Below are 27,703 nucleotides of genomic sequence, written 5' to 3' on the forward strand. Positions count from 1 at the left end.
CAACGAGACCGTGTATATGTTCCAACCCCCTGGTTTCATGGTCCCGCAACACCCAACACATGTTTGTCAGTTATGCAAATCTCTGTACGGGCTTAAAGAAGCTCCGCGAGCTTGGTATTATCGTTTTGCAACATTCATTCACACATGCGGTTTTAAAAGCACCAAAAGTGATACCTCTCTTTTTGTCTTCGAATAAGGCACAAAAATGGCATATTTTCTTCTTTATGTGGATGACATCGTCTTGAACGCTTCCGAAGATGCAACTCTTTGCCGCTTCATCACTCTATTATCCAAAGAGTTTGCTATGTTAGACCTTAGGACACTTCATCACTTCCTCGGCATCCAAGTGAAACATCAAAATGGAGGATTATTTCTTACACAAGAACAATATGCGGATGATATTCTTCACCGAGCGAACATGCAACAATGTAAACCTTGTGCCACTCCTGTCGACACTAACTCTAAACTCAGCACAACCACCGGCAACCTAATTCAAGACACAACTTTATATCGCAGCCTCGCTGGAGCATTACATTACTTAACCTTCACTTGCCCCGACATTGCGTATGTTGTCCAACAAGTATGCCTTTTTATGCATGCCCTTCGTGATCCACATTTTAACTTTTTGAAACGTATTATATGATACCTCCAAGGCAGCCGTCATCATGGATGTAACGCCCGCAGATCCGGGCTAGTCAATTTAGAGGCAATAGGGGTCGAAAACGAATTTTCTACAAAAAGATTATTTAGAATAAATAATCTTAACCAAGTTGTAGAATATGTCACAAGGTTTCTGTACATATAAAGAACGCCGAAATCCGAGTTATAACGAAGAAGTTATGACCCATCAAAGTTTCGTGTCGAAACCGGCACGGCGCCGGGAAGCGTAAACTAGTAAATTTATGATAGAGAGAGAGAGATTTAGTCTTAGCGCTCTAAATGAAAGTCGTAGAATATGTTAAACTAAGAACATCGATAAAAAGAACGCCCAAATCCGACTTCGTATGAAGAAGTTATGATTTTTCGAAGTTTCGGATTAACAGTGTACAACCCAAAATTTGAATTTTAGATCGATTGATTTTTAGCCGACACAACCTAAACAAGAATCGAAGATCTCGTTATTAGTAGCGTAACGATAAAAATACAGATGAAAATAGACATCGGATAAAGAAGTCATGAGATTTTAACGGACAAATCCTGTCCCGGCCTGTTAAAAATATAACTTTAAAAATAAAGTCAAAATTAGCCGACGGAGTCTAAACGAAAGTTGTAGAGTACGTCTCCACCTATGCGTGGATACAAAGAACGTCAAAAACGGAGTTCGTATGAACGAGTTACAAATTATAATAGCATATTTACGTATTAAAATAAAGTATAAATCATGTATACGTACATATATATATATATATATATATATATATATATATATATATATATATATATACATATGTATATATCATTAGAAAGGTATCGACAATGCGGTCATTATAAGACTAATGTTGAGTTCTTTCGACATTAGTTTAGTACAAATATCATTAAATCCATTTAAAATAGTATTATAGAGGGGTGTTTAGTTGTTTATATAACTAAAAGGTCATTAAGTAATTACGGAGGGTAGTTTTTGAAAATTCAATTAGTATAAATAAGAGTCTTGGGCTCTCATATTTTTTTCACCATTCTCTTGATTCAAGAGTCTTTCTCTTCTTATCCCCCGAGCATTTCGGTCCCTCGTGATTCGACTTCTCTTTCTGTAGTTTTAGTATAGTAAGGTGAGCGCTGAAGCGCTACACAAATCTTTCTTAGAAAGATTTAGCGACGAAGTTCTGCCCCTGCAGAGCCCGACTCCTAGTTAAAATCCCCTTGAAAGTAAGTTATGCTTACCCTATTTTAAATATAGTTTATATTTAAAATTAGTATTGTTATTATAAATTTATAATAAATATTTGAGCTATTATTATGACTTATATAAGTGTCGTTATAATATCTTTTAACTACTCGCGGTACGGGGAATCTGGTTTAAAGGGCCGCATAGGGTTGTTGGATTTCAGAAGTGTTATACACCAAAATGGTCCTGCCCTTCGGTGTTTTATGCCTGGCCCCTATCTGTACATAGTAGTTGGAAAGTATTGTTTAAACGATTATATAATAATAATAATAATAATAATAATAATAATAATAATAATAATAATAATAATAATAATAATAATAATAATAATAATAATAATAATAATAATAAGACTAATAATTAGTCACGGTAATATTAGACTAAAATCTAGTGGTGATAATACTAGGTTTCGTCAAAGGAAATTATTTTAAAGTAAACAAAGCGCTGTCCGAGTACCGAGTCACCACCTTCTCAGGTGAGTGCATAGTCCCTTTCATCTTACACATAGATATGAAGTATTTTAATATAAATTACGTGCTATGTGTGCATATTGTCTGAATACTTACTGTCTATGCTGAGTGAAAGATTTTATACATGTTTTAAATGATTTAAACTATATATGTATTTTATATCTACGAAAATGTTGGGGTAAAACATGGGTAGATATAATAGATGAAATATGAGTTGGATGATGAGTTGAGAGGTGATATAGACTATAAGGTGTGGGTGAGAGGTGTACGATGTAAGAAGCCTTTTTCCCAAACAATATCCCTGTCATTCAGCAGAGTATGGATGACAACCATGGAGTATCCTAGATAGTCCAGTGGAACACTATCAGGCTCGCAACCTGTAGGTGTTGTGAACGATGTGTTCACCCGGTGTACTCTAAACCTTGGTGATCATGCAGACTTGATACCTAGACCCTGGCGATCATGCAGACTTGGTGCCAAAACCTTGGCGACTATGCAGACTTAGTGCCTATTGTATAAATTCTGGCGACTATGCAGACTTAGTGCCTAAACCCCGGTGAAGATGGACTTCGTGCCGATTCCTTAGGATGATCCTTAGGAATGTATGAACGAGGAATAGTTGATTCTTAGGGTAGATCCTTAAGAATAAAGCAGATAATAGGGATGGGTAATTGGGTTGATTGTTTGATTGTTTGAAAATAATAATTATATTATTGTGGGTTGAAAACCCTATGTACTCACCAGGTTTCCCAACCTGACCCACTCAGTTTATTTATATCACAGGTGTTGATATGAAGTCACATTACACTGAGAGATTTAAAGAGATGTAGATCACTAGTGTAAATAAATGTAAGTTCTGTTTATGCTTATGTTTCTGTATTAACGATGACATCCCAAATGTTTTAAAATGAACAAAATACGTTTCTTCAAAAATGTTTTAAAAACGTATTTATCATGTTTTTCTGGGAACAAATTCCGCAACATTTTTATTAAAAGAAGTACTCTGATTTTTATAAAACATAAACAAAAATCGGTCTTTTCTGGCCGTGAAAATGGGGATGTCACAGTTGGTATCAGAGCATTAGTTTAAGCGAACTAGGAATATGGATTTATTTCTAGACTTAAACTTAGAATGCTAAGTGATGATTGTGAGGAGTGTGTCAAATAGACTTAGGTAATGCACCTGAATAGACACAAGCACTAGCTTACTTTAGGAATGATGCCTAAATTCCTTTTACGTGCTAAATGATGCTATAGTTTGATCGGATCTATGGTCTGTTGCCGACCGGATCTGGAAACCTTATGTGTTTTGGATTCTAAACTTACGAATACGATATTAGAACTAGCATATAAACATTTCGGAGTGATAAGGATGATTTAAACGCCAATCTTAAGTAAAAGTCTAGATTCACCTTATTCGGCGTATAGATCAAGATGGCAATGACCCGTAGCGGAAACATGAATGCAAATGGGAACCGGAACCAACCCCCGGTGATTGAGCAAATACCGGTTGTGGTAACCGCTGCTGAGCCAATAACAATGGCCGGAGTGCAAGCAATGATCCAGGCGATGTTGGATCGTCAAATGGAGGAAACCATACGTTTGCTCCAGCAAAATCGAGAAGAAGCAACCATACAGATCAAACAGCCCGAGTTGAACGAAGGGCAGACTGAGGAGGGAAACTACAGTGGGACTGTTGGTCAAGCCAACCCACCGATAGTTAGGCAAAACCACCAGGATGGAGGAAATGATGGACGTGGATGCAAATACAAGGATTTCATGGCGTCCAAACCACTGAGTCTATCTGGAAGCCCGACGCTGGTGGAAGTCATGAACTGGATCTCCAAGATGGAGACGATGTTTGAGAGTTGCGAGTGTAGCAACAGGAAAAAGACCGCTCTCGCGGTTCCTTTGTTGAAATCTGGAGTACTAAGCTGGTGGAAGCTACTAGCCGATTCGATGCCCAAAGGAGAAGCGAGCAAGATGTCATGGGAGGATTTTCTAGTGCAGTTAAAATGCAGTACTGCTTTGAGCAGGATCTTCTGGAGATTAACAACGAGTTTCAGAATCTAAAGAAGGGAAAGATGAGTGTCATCGAGTATGCTGCAAGTTTTACATAGAAAATGAAGCTTGTTCCTTATCTAGTTCCAACTGAGCTCTCCAAGGTCAATAAGTTTGCCCATGGATTACCAGCAGACTTTGAACCAATGGTCAAGCAAGCAACCACTTTGAAAGGAGCCATCTGGGCAGCCAGGAATGTTGAGACCCAGATTAGGGAAAAAGGTCTGGAGAGAGCTGAAGTTGGAGAGAAAAGGAAACATGAAGGATCATCAAAATCCAACAAGGAAAAGAAATTCTCAAAGATTGAAGAAGGAGGAGAAGGTGAAACCAAGTGGTGCGAGAAGTGTAAAAAGAAGCACTTCGGGAAATGTAGCGAGGAGGTGACTTGCTACAAATGTGGGAAGACAGGGCATTATGTCAGCAAGTGTGCATCCAACAAGAAGGTGTGTTATGGATGTAACAAGGAAGGGCATATTTCCAGGGACTGCCCGGGGAAAAATAAGGCAGCAAGACCAGAAATGCCACCGAGGCCAAGGGCATTCCACATGATCCTCGACGAAGCAGAAAACCGTGCAAGGAATCAATGATGAGGACTTCATATCCGAAGATCAAGTTATGCAGTAGCCATAGTGTCGTATGATGTAGCCTATTAGAGGCATAGTCTAGGTTGAACTTGGACACCTATGTAATAGTTTCAAGAAATAATAAAACCTTCGTTTTGTTATCTGATGTGTTAAAATGTTATGTGATTTTATTGTATGGTGACTTGGGAAACTGCGGGACAATACTTGGGACGAGTATGAGTAGGTGTGAATGGTAGTAGAGGCCTATACTACCGGAAGCACAGGACTCACACTTAGATCAGGGAAAGTCACAAGGTTACCAAGAAGCTAGTAACTGATTTTGTTTTTTTTTCAAGTATGTCATTACCATCGTTTCGATAATGACTAAAAAGATTGTTAATTTCCGACCCTAGTGGTCGTACCGAATTGAGTCCGACTACGATGAGTATGTTGCGTGGTTCAGGGAACCAAGTTCGATGTAGCGTCCGAATTAAACCAAACAATTGAAATCAAAGCGATCAATAGAAGTATCGCGTTCGTTGTTAAAGAAGTTGGTAGCCAGAAACGCTACATGTTAAAGTGTGATTATATCACATTAGAACATGAAGGAAGGCATAGTCTATTTTAGAATTTAACTCTAAGAGACCTAAGTCTAAACGTGCATCACATGATGATAGGTCAAAATTTGAAGTCTAGCGTGAGGTAGAGAGCAGGTGCACGATCGAGTACTGCTTACAATCAATGAGTCTAAGAGATAGACTTGAAGGAATATAGAAGTTATAATTACTACCTAGGATGAAGAGATGACGTATGGAGTCATTATATGAGCTCTGTTTCGTTGATGATTCCGGGACGTAATCATCCTAAGGGGGAGATAATTGTAACGCCCGCAGATCCGGGCTAGTCAATTTAGATGCAATAGGGGTCGAAAACGACTTTTCTACAAAAAGATTATTTAGAATAAATAATCTTAACCAAGTTGTAGAATATGTCACAAGGTTTCCGTACATATAAAGAACGCCGAAATCCGAGTTATAACGAAGAAGTTATGACCCGTCGAAGTTTCGCGTCGGAACCGGCACGGCGCCGGGAAGCGTAAAATAGTAAATTTATGATACAGAGAGATTTAGCCTTAGTGCTCTAAACAAAAGTCGTATAATATGTTAAACTAAGAACATCGATAAAAAGAACGCCCAAATCTGACTTCGTATGAAGAAGTTATGATTTTTCGAAGTTTCGGATTAGCGGTGTACAACCCGAAATTTGAATTTTAGATCGATTGATTTTTAGCCGACACAACCTAAACAAGAATCGAAGATCTCGTTATTAGTAGCGTAACGATAAAAATACAGATGAAAATGGACATCGGATAAAGAATTTATGAGATTTTAACGGACCAATCCTGTCCCGGCCTGTTAAAAATATAACTTTAAAAATAAAGTCAAAATTAGCCGACGGAGTCTAAACAAAAATTGTAGAGTACGTCTCCACCTACGCGTGGATATAAAGAACGTCAAAAACGGAGTTCGTATGAATGAGTTACAAATTATAATAGCATATTTACGTATTAAAATAAAGTATAAATCATGTATACGTACATATATATATATATATATATATATATATATATATACATATGTATATATCATTAGAAAGGTATCGACGATGCGGTAATTATAAGACTAATGTTGAGTTCTTTCGACATTAGTTTAGTACAAATATCATTAAATCCATTTAAAATAGTATTATAGAGGGGTGTTTAGTTGTTTATATAACTAAAAGGTCATTAAGTAATTATGGAGGGTAGTTTTTTAAAATTCAATTAGTATAAATAAGAGCCTTGGGCTCTCATATTTTTTTCACCATTCTCTTGATTCAAGAGTCTTTCTCTCCTTATCCCCTGAGCATTTCGGTCCCTCGTGATTCGACTTCTCTTTCTGTAGTTTTAGTATAGTAAGGTGAGCGCTGAAGCACTGCACAAATCTTTCTTAGAAAGATTCAGCGACGAAGTTCTGCCCCTGCAGAGCCCGACTCCTAGCTAAAATCCCCTTGAAAGTAAGTTATGCTTACCCTATTTTAAATATAGTTTATATTTAAATTTAGTATTGTTATTATAAATTTATAATAAATATTTGAGCTATTATTATGACTTATATAAGTGTCGTTATAATATCTTTTAACTACTCGCGGTACGGGGAATCTGGTTTAAAGGGCCGCATAGGGTTGTTGGATTTTAGAAGTGCTATACGCCAAAATGGTCCTGCCCTCCGGTGTTTTATGTCTGCCCCTGTCTGTACATAGTAGTTGGAAAGTATTGTTTAAACGCTTATATAATAATAATAATAATAATAATAATAATAATAATAATAATAAGACTAATAATTAGTCACGGTGATATTAGACTAAAATCTAGTGGTGATAATACTAGGTTTCGTCAAAGGAAATTATTTTAAAATAAACAAAGCGCTGTCCGAGTACCGAGTCACCACCTTCTCAGGTGAGTGCATAGTCCCTTTCATCTTACACATAGATATGAAGTATTTTAATATAAATTACGTGCTATGTGTGCATATTGTCTGAATACTTACTGTCTATGCTGAGTGAAAGATTTTATACATGTTTTAAATGATTTAAACTATATATGTATTTTATATCTACGAAAATGTTGGGGTAAAACATGGGTAGATATAATAGATGAAATATGAGTTGGATGATGAGTTGAGAGGTGATATAGACTATAAGGTGTGGGTGAGAGGTGTACGATGTAATAAGCCTTTTTCCCAAACGATGTCCCCGTCATTCAGCAGAGTATGGATGACAACCACGGACTATCCTAGATAGTCCAGTGGAACACTATCAGGCTCGCAACCTGTAGGTGTTGTGAACGATGTGTTCACCCGGTGTACTCTAAACCTTGGTGATCATGCAGACTTGATACCTAGACCCTGGCGATCATGCAGACTTGGTGCCAAAACCTTGGCGACTATGCAGACTTAGTGCCTATTGTATAAATTCTGGCGACTATGCAGACTTAGTGCCTAAACCCCGGTGAAGATGGACTTCGTGCCGATTCCTTAGGATGATCCTTAGGAATGTATGAACGAGGAATAGTTGATTCTTAGGGTAGATCCTTAAGAATAAAGCAGATAATAGGGATGGGTAATTGGGTTGATTGTTTGATTGTTTGAAAATAATAATTATATTATTGTGGGTTGAAAACCCTATGTACTCACCAGGTTTCCCAACCTGACCCACTCAGTTTATTTATATCACAGGTGTTGATATGAAGTCACATTACACTGAGAGATTTAAAGAGATGTAGATCACTAGTGTAAATAAATGTAAGTTCTGTTTATGCTTATGTTTCTGTATTAACGATGACATCCCAAATGTTTTAAAATGAACAAAATACGTTTCTTCAAAAATGTTTTAAAAACGTATTTATCATGTTTTTCTGGGAACAAATTCCGCAACATTTTTATTAAAAGAAGTACTCTGATTTTTATAAAACATAAACAAAAATCGGTCTTTTCTGGCCGTGAAAATGGGGATGTCACAGTTGGTATCAGAGCATTAGTTTAAGCGAACTAGGAATATGGATTTATTTCTAGACTTAAACTTAGAATGCTAAGTGATGATTGTGAGGAGTGTGTCAAATAGACTTAGGTAATGCACCTGAATAGACACAAGCACTAGCTTACTTTAGGAATGATGCCTAAATTCCTTTTACGTGCTAAATGATGCTATAGTTTGATCGGATCTATGGTCTGTTGCCGACCGGATCTGGAAACCTTATGTGTTTAGGATTCTAAACTTACGAATACGATATTAGAACTAGCATATAAACATTTCGGAGTGATAAGGATGATTTAAACGTCAATCTTAAGTAAAAGTCTAGATTCACCTTATTCGGCGTATAGATCAAGATGGCAAGGACCCGTAGCGAAAACATGAATGCAAATGGGAACCGGAACCAACCCCCGGTGATTGAGCAAATACCGGTTGTGGTAACCGTTGCTGAGCCAATAACAATGGCCGGAGTGCAAGCAATGATCCAGGCGATGTTGGATCGTCAAATGGAGGAAACCAGACGTTTGCTCCAGCAAAATCGAGAAGAAGCAACCATACAGATCGAACAACCCGAGTTGAACGAAGGGCAGACTGAGGAGGGAAACTACAGTGGGACTGTTGGTCAAGCCAACCCACCGATAGTTAGGCAAAACCACCAGGATGGAGGAAATGATGGACGTGGATGCAAATACAAGGATTTCATGGCGTCCAAACTACCGAGTCTATCTGGAAGCCCGACGCTGGTGGAAGTCATGAACTGGATCTCCGAGATGGAGACGATGTTTGAGAGTTGCGAGTGTAGCAACAGGAAAAAGACCGCTCTCGCGGTTCCTTTGTTGAAATCTGGAGTACTAAGCTGATGGAAGCTACTAGCCGATTCGATGCCCAAAGGAAAAGCGAGCAAGATGTCATGGGAGGATTTTCTAGTGCAGTTAAAATGCAGTACTGCTTTGAGCAGGATCTTCTGGAGATTAACAACAAGTTTCAGAATCTAAAGAAGGGAAAGATGAGTGTCATCGAGTATGCTGCAAGTTTTACAGAGAAAATGAAGCTTGTTCCTTATCTAGTTCCAACTGAGCTCTCTAAGGTCAATAATTTTGCCCATGGATTACCAGCAGACTTTGAACCAATGGTCAAGCAAGCAACCACTTTGAAAGGAGCCATCTGGGCAGCCAGGAATGTTGAGACCCAGATTAGGGAAAAAGGTCTGGAGAGAGCTGAAGTTGGCGAGAAAAGGAAACATGAAGGATCATCAAAATCCAACAAGGAAAAGAAATTCTCAAAGATTGAAGAAGGAGGAGAAGGTGAAACCAAGTGGTGCGAGAAGTGTAAAAAGAAGCACTTCGGGAAATGTAGCGAGGAGGTGACTTGCTACAAATGTGGGAAGACAGGGCATTATGTCAGCAAGTGTGCGTCCAACAAGAAGGTGTGTTATGGATGTAACAAGGAAGGGCATATTTCCAGGGACTGCCCGGGGAAAAATAAGGCAGCAAGACCAGAAACACCACCGAGGCCAAGGGCATTCCACATGATCCTCGACGAAGCAGAAAACCGTGCAAGGAATCAATGATGAGGACTTCATATCCGAAGATCAAGTTATGCAGTAGCCATAGTGTCGTATGATGTAGCCTATTAGAGGCATAGTCTAGGGTGAACTTGGACACCTATGTAAGTTATGCTTACCCTATTTTAAATATAGTATATATTTAAAATTAGTATTGTTATTATAAATTTATAATAAATATTTGAGCTATTATTATGACTTATATAAGTGTCGTTATAATATCTTTTAACTACTCGCGGTACGGGGAATCTGGTTTAAAGGGCCGCATAGGGTTGTTGGATTTTAGAAGTGCTATACGCCAAAATGGTCCTGCCCTCCGGTGTTTTATGTCTGCCCCTGTCTGTACATAGTAGTTGGAAAGTATTGTTTAAACGCTTATATAATAATAATAATAATAATAATAATAATAATAATAATAATAATAATAATAATAATAATAATAATAAGACTAATAATTAGTCACGATAATATTAGACTAAAATCTAGTGGTGATAATACTAGGTTTCGTCAAAGGAAATTATTTTAAAATAAACAAAGCGTTGTCCGAGTACCGAGTCACCACCTTCTCAGGTGAGTGCATAGTCCCTTTCATCTTACACATAGATATGAAGTATTTTAATATAAATTACGTGCTATGTGTGCATATTGTCTGAATACTTACTGTCTATGCTGAGTGAAAGATTTTATACATGTTTTAAATGATTTAAACTATATATGTATTTTATATCTACGAAAATGTTGGGGTAAAACATGGGTAGATATAATAGATGAAATATGAGTTGGATGATGAGTTGAGAGGTGATATAGACTATAAGGTGTGGGTGAGAGGGGTACGATGTAAGAAGCCTTTTTCCCAAACGATGTCCCCGTCATTCAGCAGAGTATGGATGACAACCACGGACTATCCTAGATAGTCCAGTGGAACACTATCAGGCTCGCAACCTGTAGGTGTTGTGAACGATGTGTTCTCCCGGTGTACTCTAAACCTTGGTGATCATGCAGACTTGATACCTAGACCCTGGCGATCATGCAGACTTGGTGCCAATACCTTGGCGACTATGCAGACTTAGTGCCTATTGTATAAATTCTGGCGACTATGCAGACTTAGTGCCTAAACCCTGGTGAAGATGGACTTCGTGCCGATTCCTTAGGATGATCCTTAGGAATGTATGAACGAGGAATAGTTGATTCTTAGGGTAGATCCTTAAGAATAAAGCAGATAATAGGGATGGGTAATTGGGTTGATTGTTTGATTGTTTGAAAATAATAATTATATTATTGTGGGTTGAAAACCCTATGTACTCACCAGGTTTCCCAACCTGACCCACTCAGTTTATTTATATCACAGGTGTTGATATGAAGTCACATTACACTGAGAGATTTAAAGAGATGTAGATCACTAGTGTAAATAAATGTAAGTTCTGTTTATGCTTATGTTTCTATATTAACGATGACATCCCAAATGTTTTAAAACGAACAAAATACGTTTCTTCGAAAATGTTTTAAAAACGTATTTATCATGTTTTTCTGGGAACAAATTCCGCAACATTTTTATTAAAAGAATTACTCTGATTTTTATAAAACATAAACAAAAATCGGTCTTTTCTGGCCGTGAAAATGGGGACGTCGAACCCTATAATGGGGGGGGGGGGGGTGAAAGTGGGTTAGATCTTATCCCACATCGGCTGGGAAGGAGAACTAGACATTCTTTGTAAGGGGTGTGGATACCTTCCCTAACACAACGCGTTTTAAAGCCGTGAGGGTAGCAGATCCCATAAGAACTCTGCAGTTAAGCGTGCTCGGGCGGGAGTAGTACCGGGATGGGTGACCCCCTGGGAAGTCCTCGTGCCGAGTGGCCCAAAGCGGACAATATTGTGATACGTGCTAGAGGGGGGTGTTACAAATGGTATCAAAGCCGGGGCACGGGTCGATGTGTTCGACGGGGACGTCGAACCCTATAATGGGGGGGGTGAAAGTGGGTTAGATCTTATCCCACATCGGCTGGGAAGGAGAACTAAGCATTCCTTGTAAGGGGTGTGGATACCTTCCCTAACACAACGCGTTTTAAAGCCGTGAGGGCAGCAGATCCCATAAGAACTCTGCAGTTAAGCGTGCTCGGGCTGGAGTAGTACCAGGATGGGTGACCCCCTGGGAAGTCCTCGTGCCGAGTGGCCCAAAGCGGACATATTATGATACGTGCTAGAGAGGGATGTAACAAATGGTATCAGAGCCAGGGCACGGGTCGATATGTTCAGAGGGGGGTGTTACAATGGACTTCATATTTCTCACTCCAAATCTACATAACTCACTACCTACTCCGATGCAGATTGGGGGGTGTCCCGACTCTCGACGGTCCACATCCGGCTACTGTGTATTTCTCGGTGATAATCTTGTGTCATGGTTGTCCAAACAACAACCAAATATCTCCCGCCGGTCAGTGCCGAAGCCGAGTACAAAGGCATCGCCAACGCCGCAGCTGAAACTACATGGCTACACAACATACTCCTCGAGCTACATCTTCCACTTCACCAGGCGATGATTATATATTATGACAACATTTCAGTCGTATATCTAAATTAAAACCCGGTTCAGCACCAACGCACGAAGCATATTGACATCTATTTCGTCCGCGAAAAAGTTCGCATGGGTTCCCTTCGCGTTCTTCATGTCCCTGCTGATTACCAATATGCAGATATATTTACCAAAGAATTACCCCGTCACCTATTCATATGCTTCCGTTCCAGTCTCTCTATTCAGCCAGCCAACCATTCGACTGCAGGGGAGTATTAACAAAAATATATACCTTCTATATATTCTCGATCTTATATTTACTGCGTAATTAATGTAGATTACTTCTTCCTTATTTCGCCTAGATTTTCCCCAATTTTCTCCTGTAATCACTATGTACAGTGGGTATTTAATCCCCTCCTTTATCAATGAAAGGCATCGATTATTTTGTAATTATAATGGCACACTATAACTGTTTACTAAAAATAATTATTTTAGTGTACTTTTTGTTATATAATGTAGCTCATTGTCATACTTGAGTTGTGCTTAGCATGACCCTAAAAATGTCACACCCCAAAACCAAGAACGGCGGAAACGTTCTGGAGCAGAGGACGTCATTTAAAGTATCACAACACATTATAATAGTAAACAAGTAAACAACATCATCCATTGCATTAAATATATAATTTTAATACAAGTGTATTCTGTAGTATATAAGACACCAAAATATGAATCAAAATATAAGATGAGTCTTGTATGCGCTCCATCTTCTCAAAACTTGGCATCGGTACCTGTCTACTGATGACCTGAGAATACAAGTTATTTTGAAAGAGTTTATCAGCATTAAAGCTGGTGAGTTCATAAGTATTTAGTGCCGATGTTTGTATCAAAATGTTTGAAACAGTGTCTGAAGTACGAGTTTGTAAACGTTTGTAGTAAAAGTATGTGAATGTTTATAAGTATTTGTAAAAGGTTGTAACTCCTAGAAAATCCTAAATTTTCTACTAAAAGTAGCCTACTACCAAGGCACAACTGTTTTGTATGTTTGTTTCATGCAACCATCGTTATCAAAATATAGTTTGTACATTAATGATCACCAAATAAATGTAAAGGCTAAATTAATGTAGTAATGTAGTGTTGTATTATAGGAACTACTGTTGTACTAACTACCTTGAACCGGATTTATATCAAGGTATTATGTGATTAATTGTACCATACTATCGAATGTGAACACAACAATGTAAGTCGTCAATGATGGGTTTTGAGCATTCTAACACTTCCTAAGTGTACATGCAACCCTAATAACCTTGGATCTATGTTTGTCTAATTAACATGCAAAGTTGTTTTCCAAGGTTATGAACCTATCTAGCATACATGGGGTACAATTTTCTTTGTATAAAAGATAGAACTACATACCTTGTTGTTGAAAATGTTCCTTGAAACCTTGTGAGCCTAGCACCTCAAGTGTGATGCCTCAAATGCTTCACATAACACCAAATGCAAAGAATAAACTTGAGAGAAAACTCTAAAACATGCAAAATCGGCCAAGCCCTCTTGTTTCTTAGTGTCCCGATTTTGGGGAGAAACACATTGCTTATATTGTGTGTTGCATTAAGTAAACCCAAATGTAACATGACTCTTCATTTCTTGATCCATGGGTTAACTCCATGGAGCATCCTATGGGTAGAACCGAACTTGACAATCCATGGAGCCTCTTAGCCCACTATATAAGATATGGAATATTTACATAATCTACCCATATATCTAATTAGTTATCTTTTGATCACTTAATTAATTCTAAATTAATTCTTGATCAAAACTAATTAAATAATATTATTAATATATTAGAACTTATAATATATTAATAACCATAAGTGTTATTTCTCTTATTTAATTTATTCAATTGCATGATGCCATGCAACCCAAATGGACCATGCCGGGTCGGGTCAAGTACATACCAGAAATAGTTATGGACTTAGACACCTTATCCAATAGTCTCCCACTTGGATAAGTCTAATAACTATAACTGTAATACTTCAGGAACCGATCAGCAATATTAGCTCTTTCAAGGTTTCTCGGAATTGAGAAAAATATTGATACGCCATTTAAGATAAGTGATCACATACTCCTCTATTCTAGATATCAGTCGGACAAATACATGGAACAATGTCTTACTTATTGTCCAGCAGTTTGTTTCCCGATTTCCGATTTGTTTGACAAAGAACTTAATTGAACACATCAAATTAGTTCTGACCGGGCCCGGTACATAGGTCAAAACAAAATCATCGAGGGGCCCATATATCAGCTTCTAATCCAAGAAGGAAAAAAATAAACTTCGACTCATATGTTTGTTTTACTACTCATTGAATTACACACAAAAGCACGTTTTATAACATCGAGTTACCAATGCGTTTTAATACAATCAATGCGTAACCAACTCATAAGTAACAAATCATATCTCTAGGTTTGAAGACTTATGTGATATTACCATCTCACGATTACTCGAGATAAATTCCATGAAGTGATTCCAGTGAGCGTGGGTTGATTCCAATACTCAGAACTTATGAGCACTCATGATTGTTGTAGCCATGTCCAACACCTTAGACCTCTGCAACCAATCATAATAGTCTTGTTTCATACCTACTTCCGACATATGACCGACTGTGGAGGTTCGAATAATATGATATACCAAACATAATATTCTGGAATATAAACATGCAAAAGAAATTATAGTAAATGATTGACAAAAGATAGTAACAGTTTAATCATAAATAAACAACCAACTATTATTTATCATAAAATGTCAATTACACTTTACAAACTTCATAATTTATCTAACTACTAAAACTTATATCATCCTTTAACCCTATGCTCCGAGTATGCTGAAGATGCTTTGCCCTACTCAGTCCCTTCGTGAGGGGGTCTGTTGGGTTCTCATATGATGATACCCTCTTTGCAATGACGGTTCCTTCTTCTATGCGATGTCTAATAAAATGATATTTTTTGTTGATGTGTCTGGATCTTCCATGATCCATTGGTTCCTTAGCTAAGGCAACAACACTTTCACTATCACAGAAAATTTCCATAGGCTCCTTTATAGCTGGTACAACTCCAAGGTCTCCAATGAAGTTCTTCAGCCATATTGCCTCCTTTGCTGCTTCGCTCGCTGCTAATACTCTGATTCACAAGTGGAATCAGCCATTGTCTCCTGCTTGGAACTCTTCCAAGTGATTGCTCCTCCGGTTAGGGTAAAGACCCAACCCGACTGAGAGCGGAAATTATCGCTATCAGTCTGGAAGCTAGCATCACTATACCCTACAACTCTCACGTCATCACTCTCGCCGAGGTTAAGGACCCAGTCCTTAGTCCTCCGTAGGTACTTGAGGATATTCTTTACTGCAGTTCAGTGTGCCTTGCCAAGGTTCCCATGATACCTGCTAACCATGCTCAAGGAAAAGGCTACATCAGGTCGAGTACATGTCATATCATACATGATCGATCCTAAAGCCGAAGCATAAGGTACTTGACTCATTTCTGCTATCTCAGCCTCGGTACTTGGGCTCTGAGCTTTACTCAATCAGGCATTACTATGGATAGGCAACTCTCCTTTCTTGGAATTCTGCATGCTGAATCTCTTCAGCACCTTCTCCAAGTAGGTACTTTGACTAAGTCCAATTAGTCTTTTACTCCGGTTTCTCAAAATCCTTATCCCTAGAATATTGGCAGCTTCTCCTAGGTCCTTCATAGAGAAACACTTCCCAAGCTAGGACTTGACTTCCTGCATAGTTGGGATGTCATTTCCTGTGAGTAGTATGTCATCCATATACAATACCAAAAAGCTAACTATACTCCCACTAGCCTTGACATACATACAAGATTCATCTTCACTCCTAGAAAAGCCAAATTCCTTGACTTTCTTGTCAAAGCAAAGATTCCATCTGCGAGGTGCTTGCTTTAATCCATAAATGGATTTCTCAAGCTTACACACTCTATTATGGTACTCGTTGCTGACAAAACCTTCTGGCTGACTCATGTAAACATCTTCAGTCAACTTTCCATTAAGGAAAGTGGTTTTGACATCCATTTGCCATATTTCATAGTCATGAAAAGAAGCTATGGCTAACATAACCCTAATAGACTTAATCATGGCTACTGGAGAAAATGTCTCATCATAATCCAATCCTGGAGTTTGAGAGAAGCCCTTGGCAACCAGTCGTGCCTTATAAGTGTATACATTACCATCCATGTCAGTCTTCTTCTTGAAGATCCATTTGCACCCTACAGTCTTACGACCTGGTACATTCTCAACCAAGTTCCAAACTTGATTTTCATACATGGATTGTATCTCGCTATCCATTGCCTCTTTCCATTTAACAGACTCGGGGCCTGCCATGGCTTCCGCGTAACTGTTAGGTTCATCCAGACCTACTAGTGTCTCATCACTAATAAATGTATCACCTTCTGCAGTAATGTGGAACCTATAGTAATGTTCATGTGCATTCCTAACTCTCGAGGATCACCTCAGAGGTACAGACTCATCAATTGGTTCAACAGGAGTTTCCTCCTCAATTTGAGGGCTAGGGTTTGAAGTTCCCTCACCTCTTAACTCTTGAAGTTCTTCAAGGTCAATTAGCCTCCCACTATCTCCTTGGCTTATAAATTTTCTCTCATGAAAGACTCCTCTTCTTGCTACAAAGACCACATTATCATTGGGTCTGTAGAAGAGGTAACCAAAGGATTTTTGTGGGTAGCCGATGAAAATACACCTCTCGCTTCAGGGTTCAAGCTTATCATGAGTCTCACGTCTCACGAAAGCCTCACAACCCGAAATCTTGATGTGGTCTAGTTTGGGTACTTTACCAGTCCACATCTCGTGAGGAGTTTTGGCAACTTTCTTTATAGGAACTAGATTAAGGATATTGGTAGCAGTCTCTAAGGCATACCCGCAGAATGAGATTGGTAGCAAAGCTCGACTCATCATTGAACAAACCATATCTAGCAAGGTTCGATTGCGCCTCTCAGCCATGCCATTTAACTGCGGTGTTCTGGGAGGTGTCAATTGTGAGACAATCCCACATTCCCTAAGATAGTTGAGGAACTCTGAACTAAGATACTCACCACCTCGATCGAATCGAAGAATCTTAATGTTCCTGCCCAATTGATTCTCGACTTCCTGTTTAAATTCTTTAAACCTTTCGAAATTCTCTGACTTATGCTTGATTAAGTTGACATATCCATATATATTGTAATCATCAGTAAAAGTCAAATAATAACGATTAGCATCCCTTGTGGCATGTTTGAAGGGCCCACACACATTCGTGTATATAAGATCCAACAAACCTTCACCCTTCTCACAAGAACCTGTGAAGGGTGACTTTGTCATTTTTCCAAGTAAGCATGATTTGCAACTATCATCTGACTTTAGGTCAAATGACTCCAAGACTCCCTCCTTTTGGAGTTGGCTTATGCGTTTCTTGCTTATATATCGAAGACGACAATGCCATAATGATGCTTTATCCAAGTTATTATTATTAACAAAATCAATACACAATACATTATTTCCTAAGTTATCAACCATATATATAGTTTCATACACGCCATCACAAGGTACTGCTTTAAAATAAAGAACATTATTAAATGAAGCATTAATCGAACCAACTTCATTATCAAATGAAAAGGTGAAACCTTGTTTTTACAATGCATGAAAGGAAATAATGCTTTTTTACCATTTCTGGAGAATAACAACATTTATTCAAATCTAAACTAAACCCACTACTTAGATATAAAGTATAAACTCCAATCTTGGTGACAGGTGAAGCTTTCCCATTTCCCATGATCAAGTTTATTCTTGCTTGCTCCACATTCTCACTTCTTCTTTGTCCCTGCAAATCAGAACATATATAAATACCACAACCGGTATCAAGGACCCATGAGTTAGAATGGGGTCAGTTATTAGATAAGATAGTGTAAATACCTGCATGGTTGAGTTTAACTTTCCCATCCTTCACATCTTGTTGGTACTTTGGGCAGTTCCGCTTCCAGTGTGCCTTTTCATGGCAATAGAAGCATTCAGCCTCTTTTGGGTCAGAAGAAGGAGTGACGAAACCTTTCTTCGTTCCCCTTGAAGAAGAGCCATCAAGGGTCCTAGCATTGGTACCCTTCGAAGAACTCTTTCTCTTCTTCCCTCGTCCTTTCCCGATTGCCAAGACAGGGGCGGAGTTGGTAGGAGTAAGAGTAGTAATAACCGCCTTACCCTTAAGACCACTTTCCATGGTCTTTAAGAGTCCTTGAAGTTTGCTGAGAGTGAGCTCTTCCTTGTTCATGTGATATGTCATGTGGAATTGACCATAGCACGATGGTAAGGAGTGCAAAATGATATCTATTGCAAGCTCCTCGGGGAAGTTCACATTGAGTTTCAGCAACCGTTCCACAAATCTTTGCATTTTCTGTATGTGGACTGTGATGGGTTCACCATCCTTCATTTGGGTTGTTATCATGGAGGATATGATTTCATACCTCCTTGTCTTGCACTTTGATGGTATCTTTCCATCAAATCTTGGTGCATTTCAAAAGGGTAGAAGTCCTCGTAGGACTTTTGGAGATCGACTGTCATAGTAGCCATCATGATGCATGCCACCTTGGTGGCATCCCTTTCATGTGCCCTAAAGTTAGTGATCTGTTGAGGAGTAGAAATTGTCTCATCAATCTCCTTAAGCTCCTTATTGATAACATATTCTTTGTCCTTGTAGCGGGTAATCATTCGGATGTTTCTGATCCATTCATTAAATTTGGACCCATCAAAAGTGACTTTCCCACACAAGTTCATTAGAGAAAAGGAGCCATTAGGATTAGAGCCAGAAGCAATAATGTTTGTAGACATCTGAAAAGGAGAAAAAGTTTAGTTTAGATATTGAGATAGTCCTTAATAAAACACCCAAATGTAGTATTAAGGCTATGACCCAATCAAAATATATTATACTTAGAAGAGGTATGCCGTAATCTAAGTAATAACATTTTTGAAAGGTAGGTGAATGATGATTCACCAATTTCCACCATGAAAAGCAAAATATTGATAGTAGGTTTTTAATTGGTTCTTAGAAATTCCTAGATTCTTTGAGATTCACTGAACTTTTCAATGGCATGTTTCAATCTCAGGTGTGCCCTCCAAGTTTTGTGACTGGGATGCCGATGATCACAAAACGAGGTGTGAAGTAACCATGCAAATCACTTGCAACCCTTAAAGTTTATCACTCAATCAATGTGCCGGTAAACCACACACGCTCCACCGATACTATGATAAACCTTAACTCACCCTTTACCTACCTTGTTAAGTCCAAGTTAGTGTGCCGGTTAAACTAAGTGGAAAGTGTAATTTCATGGATTAGAACCTTATTCACATTTTTTGTAAAGTAACTAAGATTAGGAATTTAATAAAACATCTAGTTACTTTATAATAGTCATCATACTTTTAATGAGAATGTATAAGTCCTTGTCTTACCCGTTCGGCTAACGACCCTCCACCGATCAAGGAAGCAATGGGTGCGAGTGGACACCCATTAAGTTGCCATTTTATAGGCAACAACCTTATACCCCCCTTATAGACCGGCTTCGTGAATGAGGCGTACTAGCGGTAAGACGACTTGATCTTATACATATACATATATATATATATATATATATATATATATATATATATATATATATATATTAATTTATAATATTATAAAGTATAAGGGTTGAATTTTAACTTTTAAAATTCTATGGGTTGGAACTAAAGTTTTAATCAAGACTTTACTTGTTCCAAAACTTGAGGGCAAGTTTTGTATACTTTCAAAACTTTTAATTTCTTGTAACTTATGAGTTAATAGAGTATTAAAAAATGAAGACTCTTCATTTTTTTATAACTCATGTGTTCTTTTAATGGCTTTTAACAAAGTGACTTTTGGTTTTCCATAACTTGAGGACAAGTTATGGACTCCATTAAAACGCATAATGATCATGAATTAATCTACCACATAGGTTACAAACAATTCCTATGATCATCTAAACATCATAAGAACAAGAACATGAATATGAACACTTTCAAGAATCAATAAATTACACTTAAAAACTTGTAATTTTGATAATTTTCATTGTAAATGGATTAGCATAAACATTACACCATCTAAAACATGTTTTCAAGTACCAAAACAATTTAGGGTAATGTTTCTAGTCCATTTCCAGCAACTAAAATCGAAATTCTGAAATCTGCAGCTTCTACTTGTCGAGTGCAAGAGCAAACTCGATGAGTTGCTTGCATTTGGTCATGGACTCGTCGAGTCCCCCCATGGACTCGGCGAGTTCATACGAGCATAAAGTAGAAAATCGATTTTTTCAAGCGGTTTGCACAATAATCAACAAACAAGCCTAGTCTCTGATACCACTGATGGGTTTTGAGCATTCTAACACCTCCTAAGTGTACATGAAACCCTAATAACCTTGGATCTATGTTTGTCTAATTATCTTGCAAAGTTGTTTTCCAAGGTTATGAACCTATCTAGCATACATGGGGTACAATTTTCTTTGTATAAAAGATAGAACTACATACCTTGTTGTTGAAAATGTTCCTTGAAACCTTGTGAGCCTAGCACCTCAAGTGTGATGCCTCAATTGCTTCACACAAGACCAAATGAAAAGAATAAACTTGATAGAAAACTCTAACACATGCAAAATCGGCCAAGCCCTCTTGTTTCTTAGTGTCCCGATTTTGGGGAGAAACACATTGCTTATATAGTGTGTCGCATTATGTAAACCCTAATGTAACATGACTCTTTATTTCTTGATCCATAGGTTAACTCCATGGAGCATCCTATGGGTGGAACCCAACTTGAAAATCCATGGAGCCTCTTATCCCACTATATAAGATATGGAAGATTTACATAATCTACCCATATATCTAATTAGTTATCTTTTGATCACTTAATTAATTCTTGATCAAAACTAATTAAATAATATTATTAATATATTAGAACTTATAATATATTAATAACCATACGTGTTATTTCTCTCATTTAGTTTATTCAATTGCATGATGCCATGCAACCCAAATGGACCATGTTGGGTCGGGTCAACTACATACCATAAATAGTTGTGGACTTAGACACCTTATCCAACAGTCAAAAGGTATGACATTTGGCACCCGAAGACCTGTCGGTCCCACTATAGCTAGCAATAAGGTGTAGGATAGTCAATCCAGTATAGATTTATACACAAACTCATGCTCTCCCTATAGGAGATTCTGATTACAACTCGAGCCATTAAAATGAAGGCATGCTCTGATACAGTGGATCACATTTATGTTATAGTATACTTGTATATGTAATGTATGTACTTGTGTAATGAATGTATTGTTTCTCATCATAGTATAGTTGTATATGTTCTCATCATAGTATAGTTGTATATGTTCTCATCATAGTATAGTTGTATAAGTTCTCATAGTAGTAAGTAATGACTCATGAATGAACTGACTCTTGGATGCTCCATTGGACTAGAAGTAGTAAGTAGTATAACCCTAAACTATACCTATTATAGTTTATTAGTAGACTTGTTTGTATGACTGAATGTACTGAATTGAGATAAAAGTTTTTATATCTATACATATATACATAATATATAACTAAGGATTCAACGACACTCGGACAAATAACCGGGTACTTTAAGTCCACAACCAAACGAGGAACAGGAAGTAAAGTGAGTTATCAGTCCTAAGTCCTTCAAACCTTATTTATATAACTATATATGTAGTAGACATGGTTTTAACAATATATAAGTTTGAAAACTGTAAAAGAAAGGATTAGTATACAAAAGTGAATTTGACAAAGAGTTTAATATGTAAAATAGTTTGATAAGCAGTTTGAAGTCATTTGTTTGGTTAAACAGTTTAAAGTATGGAAAGTCCATTTGTATGCTAGTTATTAATCACATGTGATTGATCTAATAACTAACATGGTTCAACTTGTATTCCCCCCACCCATAAAAGCATTTAAAAACATTTCAAAGGTTAACTAAGGGGTATGAACTCACCTTTAGTGAGTGGTTTATACGGAAGTGTTGGACAAGGTGCTAGGTGTCAAGTAAAGACTTGAACACACACAATGATCCTAGTTAACATATAATAAAACATATATGTATCTAATTAGTCATTTAACAACTAATTAACCAAGTTAAAACACCCTAGGACATGGAAACACTTTAATTCAAGTGTTATACGTACCAAAGGGTGCATCTAAGGGTTGTATGGTATGGCATTGGAGTTTATGGCCCAAGAACCACTCCTTATGGAGTTTATGGCCCATGGTCATTTCCCCATGAGTTTATCGATGTAAACTCATGGTACTAAGTGCCATTTTGTGTTTTGAGGTATTATAAGTCATGATTGAGCATCCAATGATCAAGTCCAAGCCTTAGGAAAGCATTAGGGGCACAATATCACTACTTTGTAGAGTTTACGGACTAAGGACCATATCCTTATGTGTTTACGGCCGTAAACTCTTATGGGGACATGTTTTGATTGTTTTTTAAGGTCTTAAACACTTCTAGGAAGGATCAAGGCTAGCATCCAAGGCTTGGGAAGGGAGTAGGGTCCATTCGACCCCACTTAGAAGGGTTTACGACCTAAGAACATCCTTGGCAATAAACTCCTTTGATCTTATGTTTCTTGGAGATTTTCAAGTGTAAACAAGTTCATATTAAGAACACAAGAAGCTAGGGCAAGTGTACTTACAAGATAGAAGCTTGATTGGGTGTTTAAGGTCCAAGAACACTAGTGTGTGTTCTTGGTGTTTTGAAGAACACTTGAAGATCTAAGTGAAAATCAATAATGAATTGATAAAATTATGTATAACAATTAGATGTTGATTTATAACAGCAAATCAAGTTGAGAAATACTTATGTTTTCGGAAGATCGAGTGAATAATGAGATGCTACTTGAGAGAGAATGGGGAGAGTTCTTGAGGGTGGAAGTGAGAAATGAAGGAATTGGGGAGTAAACTCATGCCTAGGGCATGAGTTCATGGACACTTGAGAGTATACGGCCCAAACTCCAAAAGTTTGGCCGTGAACTCTTTATTAGGGTGATATGTGTGGGTTTGCTACTCCAAGACCCGAGAAGGTACGACCTTTCATTCGTTCATTTGAAGGATAAATACTAAAAACACTCAAACGGACTTTAAACTGGCTAACAATTATCATAAATGTAATTGACTTTTAATTGAAGTGCTTGACTTTAGGGTTTGTACGAATGAAAACTTCAGGTTCTCACAAAAAACCACATGAAAAATAGTTTGTATCCAAATGACAGTAGAGGCTATATATGTTAAACAACAAGAGGTACACCTGGTACATGTGTTGATGGTGTTTTGTGCTGGAGGCTTGAATAGTGAAATCATGATATTGGTGTTTGACATGAATTTGTTAACTTAATTATAGGAGTTTAAGGATAATGATAATTATTCTCCGATATTAACAAAGTACTTTTTTGAACAAAGTTTAAGGGTATTGAACATTCAAGTATATAATTTTTGCTTTAGGTGAGGATTGAGGGAACAACATAAGAACTATAGCAATGTCAAGTCTTATTTGAACTTTAGAAGCTCCACGTGGGATAATCTAATAGTTCTCAAGAGAAGGGGAGTGAGCAAGAAGAAACTTTATAAAAAGTAGTTGAGGTCCTGATCCTTCTAAATATTTTATCAACACTATTTGCAACTCAGTCAATGTATAGCGCAACCAGTCCGGGACTTCCAAATGATTTGAAGCTAGTCCCACATCAACTTGAGGCCCTTGAAAATACAAAAAATAAATAAATAAATAAATAAAATACAATAAAATAAAATGCAACCGTAGTTTAGCATCCAACTCATGTTTCATATAAGAAAAACAGTAAATTACAGAAATGGTGATTGTAGTTTGGTCGAATTCTAAGTTTTGGTTGCTAAATTTAAAATTTGATAGGTTACATCCTTGTGGTTTGTGAAAATTGCAGTGTCAGTCCTTGATCCATATAAAAAGACCAAATTACCCTATCTTTCTTTTTTCTTGGTCTTTAACAAATGAGATTTTCTTTTTCGTGTTAGTTCATTTAACAAATTATCTTGTTTATGTTCGTTCGTTTATGTTCGTGAACATAGTAAACGAACATAAACAAACAAAGATAAACAATCACAATTGAAAGTACATGAACATAAATGAACATATAATATGATAATATAAAAAAAAATTAACGTAAATGAATATAAATAAATTAAATGAACGAACATAAATGAATACAAGAAGACATCATAAACAAACGTTCACAAACATAAATGAACGAACGAGAACATTGTTCGTGTTCGTGCGTTTAACAAAATCAATGATAATTTTTGTTCATGTTCGGATTATTGTTTTAATTTGTTTATTAGAAAAAAAAAGGTCAAACAAATCATTATATAATTTAAACAAACATAACGTCAAAAAAATACAGCATTAACAAATATTTTTAAATAAAACGTCAAAAATATTAAAAGATTTTTAAAGCACAAAAACAAAGATAAATAAATAAATAAATAAATAATAATAATAATAATAATAATAATAATAATAATAATAATAATATGATTTTATATACTTTAGATAACTGATTTAAAAAATAAAAATAATTTTATAAATAATCTATATTAACTCTATTAAAATAAAGATAAAAAACCAATAATATACCTATATATATATATATATATATATATATATATATATATATATATATATATATGTGTGTGTGTGTGTGTGTGTGTATATAAAGAAAAAAAAAGATAGAAAGGTTAATTTGGTCTTTTTATATGGACCAAGGACATATAGTGTAATTTTTACAAACCACAGGGATGAATCCTATCCAAATTTAAACCTAGGGACCAAAATTGAGAATTCGACCAAACAAAAAGGATCTTTCTGTAATTTACTCTAAGAAAAACAAATATACTTTACCACCTCCAAGTGCATCACAAGGAGTTGTGTTATATTTGGCGAGTTCTGAAGCAAACAAAGAACACCATCAAGTTGATCCAATCACCAAATTGAATTTTTCTAAACGAAAAATGCTTTAAATTACAAACCGGATCGGGAAGCCACCTTGGAACATTTTCTGCACATAAAAACTGTGAAGTGAAAGTGAGTCTTAACTTTACCTAAAAGAACATGATAATTACATTAGATGAGAAAGTTAGGAGTGTAGGAATAATTACTGGATACTTCTATTGAGGAAGAGTAAATGGTAAGCATTAAACTTTTTAGTTCTTATCATACCTTAAGAAAATTACCATCAATAAATAAAGCTTGAATTTCAGGCAGGTTACTTAACACCCTGGCCAAATGCATCCTTTCCCCTCTAACAAAATCGTCTATAGCAAAGAGAGAAAGACATTGACTATGCAATAATAGGAGCAACGTGGCAGCTGGACAAGGAATTCTCATTCTATTTATGAGTACTACAACTTTCATTTAGACCCCGTTGGGTAATTCTCATTCTATCTCAGATTTACAAAACTATATCGAATTCACCGTGCTATAAGACTAGGGACTAAGTTTTGTCCATATCTTTCGCATACGAGCTACATTTTCAACTGCCTTTTTATCTTTGAACTCCTATTAACAATATCTTCATTTCTTGTTTAGATTATTTTTGCTAAAAATCGACCGATCTAAAATTCAAATTTCGGGTTGTGCACTCCTATGCTAAATCTTAGAAAAATCATAACTTCCTCATACGAAGTTAGTTTTGGACGTTCTTTTTATGCACTCTCGATTTAACATATACTAAGACTTTCGTTTAGATTGTTAAGGCTAGAAAGTATTTTATCGTAAATTCACTTTTACAATTCTCAGTGTTGTGTCGGTTTGGCCATAAAACTTCGACGGGTCATAACTTCTTTGTTATAACTCATATTTCAACGTTCTTTATGTGTACGGAACCCTTGTGACATATACTATAAGTTGGTCAAGATTATTTATTCTAAATAATGTTATATAAAAAAGTTATTTTTGACGCTTATTATCTTTAAATTGACTAACCCGAATCTGCGGGTGTTACAGACCTCCACGGGGATGTCGTGGTGGTGGTCGTGATGATGAGGAGTCATATGCGACATTGGCTTCATTCACTGTGAGACCAATGGTGCTGTTGGTATTGTTTTCATGAAAAGCTTGAGGATTTTGCTCCAACTGGAGAATGTATCCCAATTAAGAAACGTTTAATTGATGTAGGAGGCGGTGATGTCATACTCTAACGAGTTGGAGGACCAAGGGATTTTTAGAGACAAGACATTCTACATCTGATAGTTGATCGTCAAGGTCTTTTAGCCAATAGTCTTCGAGGGAGTTTACAGTCCAGAGGGTGGGATTTGTGAACTCATGTTCAAGAGCAACTGCGTGAAACCCCTTGTTGTTCAGAAATATTTGCTTGCATTATTCCTAAATTTGATGAGCAGAAACATTGTTCTCCAGGACTCGAGTGATTAGATCTTTGGATAGGGATCTATAGATCCATTAAAGGGCAATAACGTCGATTTCACTCCATTATGCCTAGTCGGGAACGGTCTTGGCTGGTGGTTCTGTGTCGTTGATGTGAGATAACACCTTGTATCCACGAGCATGGAGTTTAAATAGTTTGACCCACGTGGAGTAGGTCACTTTGATACCATCCAAGACATGAACTTTGTTTTGGATTTTTGTTACGGGATATATACATGATAAAGAGAACCGTTGGAAGGGTTTGGATCATCTTCGCGCATCTCAGATAGAGACATCAGTCGTAGCCATCAAGAGAATTACGGATTTGGGTTGGAAGCTCTAATACCGTAAAGGAATATGAGTATATAATTCGATAATTCTCATTAATCACAATAAACAAATATATAGAAAGATATACAATAATAATATAATATCTTCTAATACTTTCCTTATTAAAGCCATTCACCACCGTGTTCGTTACATAATCAACACACATGTAAGTAAGAGGTAAATGAAATCCTCTCTATTCTAATAAATAAATATGTTTATTCTCCTATTGACAAGT

The 27,703-nt window shown here is 37.0% G+C and overlaps 1 protein-coding gene across 1 annotated transcript in view; it reads left to right on the top strand.

Annotated features, from left to right (window-relative positions):
• Positions 1-205: 205 nt before the first annotated feature.
• Positions 206-27,703, top strand: part of LOC145008652 (F-box/FBD/LRR-repeat protein At1g13570-like) — a 35,441-nt gene continuing 7,943 nt past the window's right edge. Inside the window, exon 1 of the mRNA XM_078967248.1 lies at positions 206-632. Within this exon, the coding sequence (XP_078823374.1) occupies positions 206-632 (427 nt within the window). The remainder of the gene's footprint in view (positions 633-27,703) is intronic.

The sequence above is a fragment of the Lactuca saligna genome, chromosome 1, assembly GCF_052625555.1.
Source record: "Lactuca saligna cultivar CGN05327 chromosome 1, ASM5262555v1, whole genome shotgun sequence".
Classification (NCBI taxonomy): domain Eukaryota; kingdom Viridiplantae; phylum Streptophyta; class Magnoliopsida; order Asterales; family Asteraceae; genus Lactuca; species Lactuca saligna.